The sequence below is a fragment of the Schistocerca cancellata genome, chromosome 3 (assembly GCF_023864275.1).
Source record: "Schistocerca cancellata isolate TAMUIC-IGC-003103 chromosome 3, iqSchCanc2.1, whole genome shotgun sequence".
Taxonomy (NCBI): domain Eukaryota; kingdom Metazoa; phylum Arthropoda; class Insecta; order Orthoptera; family Acrididae; genus Schistocerca; species Schistocerca cancellata.
In genome coordinates, this window is record NC_064628.1 from 509,525,882 (window position 1) to 509,540,510 (window position 14,629).

The 14,629-nt window shown below is 43.8% G+C and overlaps 1 protein-coding gene across 20 annotated transcripts in view; it reads right to left on the reverse strand.

The window, feature by feature from the left end:
- LOC126175303 (cuticle protein 16.5-like) overlaps nucleotides 1–14,629 on the reverse strand; it is a 147,371-nt gene that overhangs the window by 73,009 nt on the left and 59,733 nt on the right. For 3 of the 20 annotated variants that reach the window (XM_049921999.1, XM_049921998.1, XM_049921997.1), the window contains exons 1-2: nucleotides 5,404–5,437; nucleotides 2,256–2,335 (exon numbers count right to left, since the gene is read on the reverse strand). The exons of 8 other annotated variants lie outside the window; for them this stretch is intronic. In XM_049921999.1, the coding sequence (XP_049777956.1) occupies nucleotides 2,256–2,335; nucleotides 5,404–5,415 (92 nt within the window). In that variant the 5' untranslated portion in view covers nucleotides 5,416–5,437. Of the gene's footprint in view, nucleotides 1–2,013; nucleotides 2,236–2,255; nucleotides 2,336–5,403; nucleotides 5,442–14,629 lie in introns of those variants that run through there. 9 more of the 20 variants (XM_049921987.1, XM_049921986.1, XM_049921985.1 and 6 more) reach the window with 5 other exon arrangements.

Genomic DNA, 14,629 nt, shown 5'->3' on the forward strand with positions numbered 1-14,629 from the left:
GCCTCTGAACTCTACGTGGGGTGCATAGTTTGCCTGTCTGTTGTTAAGGTGGAAACAGGAGACATGGGTTTTAGAAGTATTAGGTCTGAGCCTCCATGTTTCCAAATATTCATCCATTTTGATAAGGTCTTCCTCAATGATTCTTTCGGAATTGTGGAAGTCTTGATGTTGATATGTGAGAGCAATATCGTCTGCATAGAAACTTCTTAGAAGATGTCTTTGGTAGGTCTGATGTATATATATTAAAAAGTAATGGAGTTAGCACGGATCCTTGGGGCAGGCCATCATTTAACCTATATTTCTTGCTTATCCCTCCATCTAGGTGTACTTCAAAAAATCTATTTGAAAGCATATTGTTGATTAAGGTAGCCGTTTTCTTGCAAGGAATAATGCGTTGGAGTTTAAGAATCATTGCCTCCCTCCACACTGTGTCATTTGCTGACGATAGATCTATGAACACGGCGACTGTCTTTTTCTTCCTTTGAAATCCACTCTCAATATGTGTGGTAAGAGATAATACTTGATCACAGCAGCTCCGGCTTGTTCAATAGGAATGAAATTCTCTGCAATTTTGACTGTGAGCAAGTTGCATATGGATACATCATCATCGTGTTTTCTGTTGTATTTATTTATTGTTTTTACAGGAATGATGCACCTGAGAATGACTACGTGCTTGAAAGTAACTAGTGGTATTCAACAAGGAAGTTACTTAAAATAACTGTCAGTTGGGAACCATGTCGCTCTTCAAATTTTCACTAAAATTTGGATTCCAAGAAACATTCTCAGATAACAGCATTATCTCTGGAAAACCGACGACTACAAGTAATTCTGTCCACTAAGGTGTTACTACATAGGTTGAACCAGACGCCATAGTTCGATTCCTTGCATACATATCGTAATTTTACTCAGCTACAGAGTAACATGACAAAGTTAAGATCTTTAAATTTTATTGGAGTATTATTACGAGGCGCGTAGATCACTGATCATAGTTGTTTGCCATTGATATTTTAATCCATCATCCGCGTGTTAACTAGCATGCTTATAAACCGTTCACATTCGCTGCATTACAGCAAGTGGTGACCATGGTTTCCAGGATGTATTCAGGCAATTTAACGGTAAATAATGATGTGGTGTAATGTGTGGAAGATAACAGAGCGAACTTTTAAAGGCAAAAAACCTTTGTAAAAGTGGAATAATGAAAAATACAGTACTTTCATTTCTGTGTTGGCGTTAAAGAACTATACGTGCTTTGTATATATCTGGTAATTGACGTATAACTATTAAGGAGACAGATACTTGTTAAAATTAGAAAACGAAAAAAACATCTAGACCTATAATAGAACTCTCTAATTAGATTATTACGACGCAAAATACTTCTGATACTATAGTGGTAGTCGAATTCTTATTACTTGCAACAGCTTTTTGGAGATTTAGGCAAAAGCACTGGAAGGTAAAACTGCATTGCTATAGGTGATTAGAAATGACTTATCCCGAATACGAGTGTTGTTTGTTACCACTCTAAACCTCGATTTGTCTTGGGCTAAGAGCAACGACAGTCGGTTCAAAGAACATCTATACTGCACTTTTATTTTACTAGATAATATTGGGGCCAAGATAGATTAAATATTTCCATACAGCATACTACAGGTGCTGTACCAGATCACTCTGAACTATAAAGTAATACCTGTGGAATGTATATGATACATCATGCGATAGTGATTTAGCAAGTCTGAGGTTTTGGTAATGATTGTCATGTAATCTCAGCCAGATATGTAAACATCCAGTGTGAATAATATTGAAAGAGGATTATTCTGGCTTTTTGAATGATTATCACCCATTCGTCCGCAAGGTGGGAGATGGGTTGAGTAAGCGAATCAGCCTCTGAGTTAATTATTTTTGAAAGTGGTAGCTCAGATCATGCTGTTGTAAAATTAGGCTACAGTGTGCATATTTTCCCTGAATCCCAGAAGAATGATATTTAGGAGAAATTGTGAAAAAGGAACACAAAATAAATTAGATTTGTTTGGTTATGTATTTCGTATTATTTATGTATTTACAAATGGCCCTACGTCTGCAGTAATCCTCTCGCTCAGTGGATCTTGAGGATCGGTGCCGCAGCTGCGTAGGGCAGAGGAGCGGCGATGGCGGGGGCGGCGAGAGCCAGAGGGGCGGCGCGCAGAGCGGGGGCCACGGCCAAGGCGGGGGCGGCGGCGATGGCGGGGGCGGCGTAGGCCACGGGGGCGGCGATGGCGGGCGCGGCGACGGCTGCTGGCGCCACGGCGACGCCTCCCAGGTAGCCGGCCGACACGGCGGCGAACAGCAGGGGCAGGATCACCTGTAAGCACACAGCACGCGTCTCACATCGCTGTGTTCCAACATCGCTCCAAACCATTCAGACACCTCTCCTCTGTTCCCTAAATAGAGTAAAGCGTAAGAGGGGGTCGTTCCCCTGATGTGGACACGCCAGATTTCCCTTCCAATCCTTGTCTTATGTGGGCAAATGTTTTGTCTTGAGTGAATACGAGCGACAATGCAAGAATCAGACAGAAAACTTTAATGCGTTTGTGTCGTATCCACAGAATGAATCTTAATTGTGCAGTGGAGAGTGCGCTGATTTGTAACTTCCTGGCAGATGCATCTGTCCATGCGTAGTTATCATTCCCGTGAAACAAATTTTGCACCTTCACATTTGCCTACCTGTATCGCAGCACAGTACTCTGTAGTCAGGGACCAATGCTGGACAATGATGCCCTCTCGAAGCATCCACCAGTTTATATCATTCAGCTATTATTTGGGTGAAATATTTATGAAGTTTCATCGACTGTATCTAACACAATGACCAAGAGTATCAGCAACTGTGTAAGTAACGATTATGCACTGCAGTATACAACTATCACATTGACGACATCACGTAAGCATACTACATCGAATCTCAATTTCGAAAAATCAGCACAAAGCTTAATACTGTGCTTTGATTGACAAAGAACCATAACAACATTTCAATACAACCTCATTCCAGTTTTACAGCTGCCATGGTAAAATGAATAAAATCAAAAACAAAACCTCGTGGAAATAAAGAAAATCGAGTGGTAATGGCAAGTGTAGGGTTATTTGCAGAAAGCAACGATTCTATTATTAGAATAAGTGACAAATTAAAGAAAACAAGTTCCGAAGAATATACACTCCTGGAAATGGAAAAAACAACACATTGACACCGGTGTGTCAGACCCACCATACTTGCTCCGGACACTGCGAGAGGGCTGTACAAGCAATGATCACACGCACGGCACAGCGGACACACCAGGAACCGCGGTGTTGGCCGTCGAATGGCGCTAGCTGCGCAGCATTTGTGCACCGCCGCCGTCAGTGTCAGCCAGTTTGCCGTGGCATACGGAGCTCCATCGCAGTCTTTAACACTGGTAGCATGCCGCGACAGCGTGGACGTGAACCGTATGTGCAGTTGACGGACTTTGAGCGAGGGCGTATAGTGGGCATGCGGGAGGCCGGGTGGACGTACCGCCGAATTGCTCAACACGTGGGGCGCGAGGTCTCCACAGTACATCGATGTTGTCGCCAGTGGTCGGCGGAAGGTGCACGTGCCCGTCGACCTGGGACCGGACCGCAGCGACGCACGGATGCACGCCAAGACCGTAGGATCCTACGCAGTGCCGTAGGGGACCGCACCGCCACTTCCCAGCAAATTAGGGACACTGTTGCTCCTGGGGTATCGGCGAGGACCATTCGCAACCGTCTCCATGAAGCTGGGCTACGGTCCCGCACACCGTTAGGCCGTCTTCCGCTCACGCCCCAACATCGTGCAGCCCGCCTCCAGTGGTGTCGCGACAGGCGTGAATGGAGGGACGAATGGAGACGTGTCGTCTTCAGCGATGAGAGTCGCTTCTGCCTTGGTGCCAATGATGGTCGTATGCGTGTTTGGCGCCGTGCAGGTGAGCGCCACAATCAGGACTGCATACGACCGAGGCACACAGGGCCAACACCCGGCATCATGGTGTGGGGAGCGATCTCCTACACTGGCCGTACACCACTGGTGATCGTCGAGGGGACACTGAATAGTGCACGGTACATCCAAACCGTCATCGAACCCATCGTTCTACCATTCCTAGACCGGCAAGGGAACTTGCTGTTCCAACAGGGCAATGCACGTCTGCATGTATCCCGTGCTACCCAACGTGCTCTAGAAGGTGTAAGTCAACTACCCTGGCCAGCAAGATCTCCGGATCTGTCCCCCATTGAGCATGTTTGGGACTGGATGAAGCGTCGTCTGACGCGGTCTGCACGTCCAGCACGAACGCTGGTCCAACTGAGGCGCCAGGTGGAAATGGCATGGCAAGCCGTTCCACAGGACTACATCCAGCATCTCTACGATCGTCTCCATGGGAGAATAGCAGCCTGCATTGCTGCGAAAGTTGGATATACACTGTACTAGTGCCGACATTATGCATGCTCTGTTGCCTGTGTCTATGTGCCTGTGGTTCTGTCAGTGTGATCATGTGATGTATCTGACCCCAGGAATGTGTCAATAAAGTTTCCCCTTCCTGGGACAATGAATTCACGGTGTTCTTATTTCAATTTCCAGGAGTGTATTCACTTTACGTGATACACAAAGGAGTAATTTTGCTACCTCTGAAGTTGAAGGAGTACTACAGACAAGTAGGACCCTAATGAGCAAACGCGATTGAAACAGTTGTGCCAGTGTTCCGAGACATCTGTATCAATGTGTTCAGTTTTCTCATTTTACGCAGTAGCTTTTAACCACTGAAACATAACAGAAAAAATAACTGAGAGAAATACTGGAGATCTAGTGAATTTGAAACAACAAATGTGAGGCAATATCAAGTTAACAGTCCTCTTTATTTTTTAACTTTTCGTATCATTTCCAAAAATTATTACAAAATTAAAGAGTGAGGCTAGTGACCGTTTGCTTCAAAATTTGTTCTTATGCAGTCTGGCAATCAGTAAATGTAACGATTGTACGTTAGAAATTTTCTGGATGAAGAAGATGTATTTTCAATCTATGTTTTCCCTGTATGTGACTAGGTCGTCAGTCAAATGTTCCGCCATTTTTTATCAGTTTCGGAGACGTTAAGTAATAAAACAACGTAGCGTTACTAAAACACATACTCGTAAAAGTTGGATTGTACACGAAACGAATGATGAAACCCACGTTCGCTCAAAAAGTATGATCTTGAAGCAGAGAAAAAGGCAAGCGCCATTAAATATGAACCTCATTATTTTGATTTATCTATTTGCCACAGATTTCACTACTTGGTAAGAAATTTATAAGACGAGTGATATGTACGCCTTCCAGTATCGCTAAGTGTAGCATGGAAGTAAAGTAAAGCGAATGAAGCCTGCTGGAGACGACTCTCCCAGGCGACTCACCAGCTTGTACATGTTGCGTGTGTTGTGTCGGCGGTGCAGACTGTGCAGACCAGAGGAGGGTCCGGGTTTATATACCTGCAGAGCCACGCCCGGCGACCGTCCGCTCGGCCTTGCTCCTTGCAGCGGACCCTGGACAGCCGAGTCCGGCGGAGCACCTACTGCTCGCAGACTTGTAGAGAACGTCACTCTTGTTATTCACACTATAAGGCAAAGGCCATGAGAGATGTCACCTACAGGGTGTCACAGTCCTTAAGCGTATATGGTGTCTGAACGTTAAAAGTTACCAGTGGACATAAGAGTTCCACATACGATGGCCCTGATGAAAGATGCCCACTTACGAACATGAGTAGTGCCCACAAAATATAATGTCATGATCTAATCTATCTGTCCCATGAAGGACAACTTTATACTTACAATCATTGTACACGCAATGGATATATTGTCACATCTGAAATAATTCACTAGTGTTTAATGAGTGAACTTCTCCCCACTGACTCTACTCCTTTATCCCACGAACAATTTGTAGATTACGGCCCAAAAAAGTGCTATGATTGGCCTCTCCATTTTAATTCAGAATACTTTGCTGTAAAAAACTCTTAATAAAGTATTGTAAGTTTGTAGAGGAATGAGAAATGGCTCTCATCGAAGTAAGTATTACGCTGAAGGCACGATGTTATCCTCCTTATTGGTATACGTAGCATCTGTTCAATAACTGTTTCATTTAACTTGATGAGGTAATGAAATATAAATAATGACTGAAGATATGAAATTAATCTCATATTATAGAAGTGCAAAGGGTACAGATTCCTTACGCAGAACATCAAAATCAGTGTTTCCTGAAGTACATGGTGCTCACGCCGCTAACAACCGGTGAAATAGTTTCAAATTCTTCTTGAAAGCAAGACAATTCCAAATGGATGAGAACTTTTTTACTCATTTATGTTACGAATCTTTCTACTAAATATAAAACACGAGTCTGTCCCAAGTGAATCAAAATCTGCGAGCCCCACAGTACAATCGGCTTGGCTCGATTGAAACACGAAATATAAATTTCAAACGTGGTACGCCAAGCCTGAAAGATACTGCAGAATTACGTGGTTTAAGCCATTCATCTGCAGGGAAAACGCATTTAGGAATTCTCTCTTTTTGTCATCACTGCTACAAACCCTGACTGCAGTTATACATCATTATTTCCTTGTCAGTATTGTCAGGGCAGCCTTCTTTCTTAACAGACCACAGAACAGAAACCTCAACAACGAACAAGGAAAGCATTGTGTGTTCCAAACTTACAGGCTATGCTATTTCCACAGCCTTCGTGGAGTTTCATTGATTGAGTCCCCTCGGCCGACTGGCCGAGCGATTCTAGGCGCTTCAGTCTGGAATCGTTCGACCGCTACCCTGCCTAGGGTATGGATGTGTGTGATGTCCTTAGGTTAGTTAGGTTTAAGTAGTTCTAAGTTCTAGGGGACTGAAGACCTCAGAAATTAAGTCCGAGCCAAGAGCCATTTTGAACCATAGTAACTACTCATTCGGTACATTATTTACTCACTTGATTAATTCCTGGTTCTCCGAGTTTTGCATCTGCACAACATTGTGCTCGTGACGTACTATCTGCTAAGGTTGTTATCTCAAAGCTAAGGTGGTATTTTACACAAGCAAATCTTCTTTGCCGAATGAAGTTGGGTAATTTCATGACAACTATTTATTTCACGAGCACACCTCATTTGCGTCTTCCACTTTACTCTCACAAGTTTTAGTACTTTTTAAGTTGATTATTTTCGTCTACTCCTTGTTGTTCCTTAACCTGTGTTCTACGCTGTGAATCTTCTGTATATCAGCTGGCAGCTGAAATGTGGTGTATCCTTTCTTTTTACCTAGCAGGGCTATCTCATCTACGAGTCTTAAAACGTTGCAGCTATTCCCTCCACGCATTCATTTTCCTCTTGAAATTTATTTTCGCTTGTTGCATTCACTATCAGGCACACGATTTAGGCAGCAGTCTCGATAAATTGCAACCATTAGTTATATGTTTTGCAGTATGTGGTTGTTCTAACTTGCTACTACCGACTGAAACAGGCTGATTGTTGTTTCACAATACAGGCCGTCTAATGTAGCCAATAGTTGTGGAATTAGCTCTTTAGTTCAGACTAAATCTTTCACTCTGCAACGGAGTATACGTTCTTCTGGATTTTCTGGAAGATTAAAAGCACTATGGCAAGGCGATAATCAGACTCGAAACTTCGTTTCCCGCGGCAGTGCTCTTTTCGGATAAGGCACAGCTCGCTCCCTGCCAACACAACTTTACAGTTAAGCCATTTTTAAGTTTTAGTTGCGTCTATTAGAGATTTGGATCTATCGCAAAGTACTCCGACTGATAACTTTCTATATTCGTTTGTCCTGTCACGTATATCAGAACCCACTAAGCTTCGCGCGTTTTCAGCATTTTCCAAAAAGGTGGAGCCTGAAGACGAATTTTCATTTTAATGGTTTGATGCCATCAAATAATACAGTAGTTGTTTGCGTATCGTTGAGGCAACGTAAATTAATTTAGTACAGAAGCGTACAAGTATAATTGTTAGCAGAAAGATGTAGGGCCGATCCGTATCTAATCCATAGTAAAATTCGTAGCTAGACTCTTGTGAAGATTAGACGTTGTGTTCCTGCAGCAAGCACGTGAACATTACCTGAATTTTAACAAGTCACATTTATGGCCCAAATGGAAAAGAATATAGTCCAAAGTAGAACAATAATCAGTTGTAACGCGTAAAATTAACTTTTCTCCATTTATGTGTATTGAATTAACTACCTTGATGATGATTCATGGCCGGCCTCGGTGGCCAAGCGGTTCTAGGCGCTTCAGTCCGGAACTGCGCGACTGCTACGGTCGCTACCCTGCCTAGGGTATGGATGTGTGTGATGTCCTTAGGTTAGTTAGGTTTAAGTAGTTTTAAGTCCTAGGGGACTGATGTCCTCCGATGTTAAGTCCCGTAGTGCTCAGAGCCATTGGAGCCATTGGATGATTCATGTGTGTGGTGGAGACAATAGTGTGACAGTAAAAGCAATCACGAGTCCTTCCAGAGAGATTATATCATCATAAAATTATTGGAATATTGGAATGGGTATGACGAAATGTGTGCATCGGTTACTGGAAGACTGTCACTATGAATCGTTGGGAATAGGTTACAGGATGAAGGCTGAGACCTCACTCTGCCATGCGTTGTTTATCACTGATACTTAGATCACGTGGAGGCAGAGTCAACTGGGAGACTGAGTGACATTCTGTGGTGTTTGGCGCTGAGCCTCCCATCTGTCTGTGGCGGTCAGATCGACGCCAGTACGTCCTGGCGTACCAGGTGTAAGGCATAAGGTAACAGTTACTGGCTGTTCTCGATACCCATACCTCTCCAGTTCCAAGAAAAATGTATGGAGAGCTATAGGAAATAACAACCGGACTGTTTTGGTTTATGCTGAATAGAGTTTGAATAATAGAATGTGGCAAGAAATGCAAACTCTGTTGTCATACTCCTCCTGAGCGTGGTATCAAATGGCATATTCTAGCAGGATAATGCGGGTATATGCTACCACCAGCCTCCAGGCAGCAAACTTCACAAAATGATACAGCATGAATATCAGACGTGACGACAAATTCTTGAAGATGACATTCTGAGCATATCTGCTTTCGTAGCACAGTGAAAAAACGTGTATTGTGTCCGTTGGGATCACAACTTTATTCGGATATTCACGATGGACATCCATTACGAATTGCATGAAAGTGTAATCGTTTAATACTAGTTATTGGATTAACATCTCCAAACATTTGATTAATATCGGACTAGTACTTCATCGGGTAGCATTTTCTATTCTCCTCAGTGCATCTTGGACGCAAGCACGAGTGTCATTTTATATGACATTTGCTCTGGAACATAATCTGGCTGCCATGGAGAAAGTGGTTTCTTCATCTGAAAAGTAGTTTTGATGTCAGAATACATTCTAGAATTCCATTCAGTATAAAGGCGAGAGATGCAGGTAGTCCTGTATGATGCCTTGGCAGGCCAAAGACATTCTCCCTCGTTTCGAACAGTGTGGTGAATCACTTACAAGTAGTGCATTAAAATCATTACTTCTCCAGTACACTGCAGACTGGAGTGTTCTGGCGCTGGGTAATATTTTTATTTTTCGTGCTTCTTCCTCGCTCACCAGGCTGCTGTTGGCGAGTCTGTAAGATCAGCGACGTGGGTGTGACTTAGGGCTGGCTGTCCCTATCTCACTACTGGCTGGTGTCATCGACTGCGCAGGGGATCAGCGAATAAATGATCCTATCAGAGCACAAAAAGAAGTACCAGCTAATTCAGTCTACGTTCCTCAGCACCTTTAAAAATTTTAGCAACAATTTTGGTATGCGAACATGCACGCCCTTTTTTATTCTGAGAGAGGAGAAAACAGTGGCAGTGGGAAAGAGACAGAACAGTAATAAATACTAGAACATAGTTAACAGTGGTTGCAATAAAGAATGAGCGAAGAAGACAATGGCAGCGTGAGAGAAAATGAGGGACACAGTGGCTGTGGAACATAGTTGACAGTGACAGAATTATACTGGGAAACGAGTGAAGCAGACTGTTGCAGTGGGAGAGGAAGGTAGTGGAAATAGGTGAGAGCCGGTGATAATGAAAGAGAGAGTCCATGAGAATGACTACTAGAAAGAGACAGATGGTAACAGTGGGAAGAGAAAGCAGCAGTGGGAGAAATGGACGAGGTGGTAGCAATAATAGACATGAAGCAAGAAGGAAACACTTACAGTGAAAGGAGACAGTGGTAGTATGGCAGACTGAAGCAAACTGTGCTTGTGAGACAGGAGCAAATGACTCAAAGACACAAAGAGACAATAACAATGAGAATAGCAGAGTGAGTGAGAGCGGGCAAGTGTGAGTGGATAGATATGAGCGACTTACAGTGATGGATTAGTGGATGTGAGCGAGTTACTGTTAGGGGAGCTTTTTGGTGTGAGAGACGAATTACATTTTAATAAAAAAAAGGACGAAAATGTTCGCTTGCCGAAGTTTTTGGGACAGTTTTAAGGGTTCTGAAGAAGGTTTAATGAGACAGCTGGTACCCCACTATTAAGTCAGAGTCTCTTATTAAAGAGAAGTACATTCGCCTTTTTGTGCTCCAATAGAAGAATATTCTCACTGGCTCATTAATTTTCTGTGTTAAGATATTCGAGTTTTTCCGGAAGACGGATGACTGTTCTGTTTTTGATAACGTTGTTATCACCCATCATTTGTCTGCTGAATGGTCTCGGTCTTATAGAGAACTTAATGGCACAATACCTATGTCTTACTTCGGCTATGAATCATAAATTAGCCACAGAGAGAGTAATCTCCTCTGACCAACAGCACATTACGGCGGTAACTCCAACATTGACAGTGAATGCAATTACGACGAATGTAGACTTGCTAGGAAAGATATATGTTGTTAACGCAGCTGCTGAAGCCTCGAAAGAGGATGGAGGGGTTAGATACACTATTGACTTGGCTTGCTTAGACCCTGATTCTCACTGCTGAACCAGAGCTTTTAAGACTCTTACCAGACCATGTAACTCGTCCTTTTCCTGTTGTTGCTTGAAATTTAACTCTGGCAGTGTTTGTACATGTTGCATGAAACCGGAAACAATCCCGCGTGCGGCAGCAGAATGTGTGTCTGTCATCGTGCATAGTTTACTACTGTCTTTTACAACAACAGAAAATAAAAATACAAGCTCCTTAACCCCAACATATAAATAATAACTACACGTTATTCTTTCTGGAGTATCGTCCCTCACAGAGACTCAGAACAGTTCTGTACCACATGCCTAAATCACCTACAATTAGTACATGTGAAATTTCTCCCTCTTTTTCTATATACATTACCTTACCACGCTACTGTTACAAAGCAAAATAAATTTAATTCTTCAGACTTTACCGATGAGGCGTTGTCATGTTGACAAATCTGACACCGATGTTGCGACATGCATGCTGGGGTGGAGCTGTGATTAGGAGGACGAGCGGTCCAGTCCATGTTCGGATGGGTCAATGATACAGTGGTATCTGTAATAACAATTGACTATTGTGAAAAGTGTACAAAGGTAGAGGCGTCTTTTGGGCCGCAGTCTGCAGCAAGGCTCAAGCGCACATGCAGCAAAGCACTGCTGACGCCTCGTAAGCGAATCATGACGTCGCTGCAGCAGGTCAGTACCACCGACACCCCCGGGATAACAAGGCCGCCCAGCAGTGTTAGTGACGTCACACTAAGCAGCCCATAGCCGACGCAGCAGTCCACGGACACCTCCTTACAGACGCGCCTGATGCTAACATCTTCTGTCCGTCATACAGAAAGGAGCGAACTATAATTCGAACCAAAGACCAAATTATATATATTCTTGTAAACAGCATAAAGGTTCATAACGAAATACCGATTACATATACGGGCAGGAATAAGTTTAATCGATTGAGGAACTTTGCCACTATTTTATAATTGGCAGAACACTATTTAGCTTTAAAACTCGCATACAGGTGGTGACAAATGCCAACTGACAGCAGGACTTAACATTTTCAAGCTATTACACTGAAAGTAAATTATCTTAAACACTGTCATACATAGCAAAACCCTCACAACTTTCGTTTACAATAAGGTAACAAGAGTTCGCTTTATCTCATAAAACACATCACTATTGTGAATTTACTCATATGTTCATGGTGACAGCTCTTTTCAAGAATTTTTGCAAGTGTATCCCCAGTAATAAAGAATGGAAACAAAAGACAGATATAAAATATTCTCATTTTAACAAAGACATCACTGAACACAAGATTCTGTCTTGCACTGTGATACTAAGGGACTGCTCTTTCCTTTAAGAAAAGCCTGAAAATTTGAAGTTCACTCTGTTATTGAAGATACACTTCTTGAAACAATATTAAAAATGTTATGAAAGGTAAGGAAATGAAAAACAACCAAATGCATTACATGTAAGAATGTGAGCAAAAGGCTGAGGCTCTCTTTACTTACCATTTTCAATCTCTCTACAGCTTATTTCCTTTTCCACGTAGAAATCACCAACTGCAAGTCTCATTATTGCTGTCTGTTACTAACAAAGTGCTTTTCTATTTAGAAAACTTGACAATTTGATGTTCATTCTGGTACTGAAGATCGCTTTTCAGAGGATTTCTAGAACCTATTCCTGCCCGTATATGTAATCGGTATTTCGTTATGAACCTTTATGCTGTTTACAAGAAGATATATAATTTGGTCTTCGGTTCGAATTATAGTTCGCTCCTTTCTGTATGACGGACAGAAGATCGTTAGCATCACGCGCGTCTGTACGGAGGTGTCCGTGGACTGCTGCGTCGGCTATGGGCCGCTTAGTGTGACGTCACTAACACTGCTGGGCGGCCTTGTTATCCCGGGGGTGTCGGTACCACGGCCGCGTGCAGTGCAGATGGTGGCGAGACGAGAAAGGCACTTCTCGCCCAGGCATCCTGCCATCGCAGGCATCCTGCCAGTGGAGCTATCCCCTTAGCACTGTCGAAGACACTCTGTTGTTTACTCCGGTGGAGACTGCTGACTGAGGTCCAGGATGCCAGTTTTTGTGAATACGGTGCCCTTGTCGTCCTGATAACACCATAATTCTGGAGTTGTTTGAGAGCCAACCTCTCATCACCAGAGATGATTGATTTGCCAAACTCGGTTTTTGTCAGCGCTCTAAACGTCGATATCTTCAGCCTAACTGGCATGAAGTTTCAGAGCCACATGTCCACTGCACTGACGAAGGCCGCAACAAGAACATTTCTGGAGCTAACTGTGAATTAAGACCCTTGCTCAGTGCTTTCAAGGTTGTTGTGTCGAATTTCTTCTGCTACCAGCAGATAAGGAGAATGCTACCATCGCCAATAAGATGCGATAATTTCTGGGTAACGTGGCACGCAGGCCAGTAGAAAGGAATCCCGCGGACAAGGTGGATATGAACACAAGGGCTCTTCTAAAGGAAACAGGACTTCCACGAAAGATCATTCAGCAGCTGAGGGCAAAAGCACCAGTACCACCTAGACATTATGGCCTCGCTACGGTGCACAAGGAAGGGCTCCTTTACGTGCAGTAGTCCGCAACATTGGCGCAGTCACCTACCTTACTGCTCAACACCTTAAGAGGATGCTCTCGCCATATGTGGGGCTGTGTGCTCATCACGTTGCAGCTCAGAGGACTTCTTAGAATGCGTCAGACATATACAGATCAGAGACTCCTACATCATGGTCAACTTCGACGTGGTCTCCCTGTTGACCCACGTACAACTGAATGATTCACTTGCGTTGGAGGCAAGCTGGACGGTGCTCTCCTGGATTTTTGGGTTTATTTATGAATGGTTCGGATTGCTTAAATGATTAAAACATTAATATAAATGTATCTATTTTACAAATCAAAACAAAACTGCAAATCTCAGGGCTGATTTGACTGGGCATGGAGACTACTCATTTATTGAGGGGAGGATCATTGGTCGTGTAGGGCTGTCGGCGGCAGGCGGCAGGCGGCGAGTTGGTACGGAGCGTCGCCTCGGAGCTGTGTGGTGTGGGTCGGCTGCCCACCAGCAATCCTGGCTTTGTGCCGACGCCCAGATATGACCTCCGCGTTGTCTGCCCGTTGTCGGTTGCGTGGCCGAAGCTGTGATATTACGGTGTCGGAAGGCGGATATTGGCGACAGATGGAAGAGACCTCATGTACTCCTGTTCCCGCGCCGTCTCACAGACAAACTCTTCCCTCCTCATCCATTTCCCAGAGCAAATCTTCCTGGAAATTTTCTCCTCTCACGGTGTTGTCATTGGCTGACTCAATTTGCAATGCAGCCCAATGGCAGATAGACTTTTCAGGACCACGCCACTCCTCCCAATGGGGGGTGGAAATATTTTTTGTTGCGTGGGCTGGTGTGTGGCTCGGGAACTGGCACATTTATCAAGATTTCGCGTTCTTACGGTGTTTTCCTGCATGTCGAAGCTGTTGTGAGAGCAGCTGCACAACACTTCTCTGTAGCTGCTACGTCTACTTGAGGCCTAAAAAGACTCATGTTTGGGATTCGTCTCGGAGTCTGCTGCTTACTTTTGAGGAAAACATCTTCCTAAGAAGACTGACTTCTTTCACACGCCTCTCTGTAAGAATTCTCCGCACTTTGTGTACGTTCCTCCCTTTGCCCATGCAGTGCTGGAAT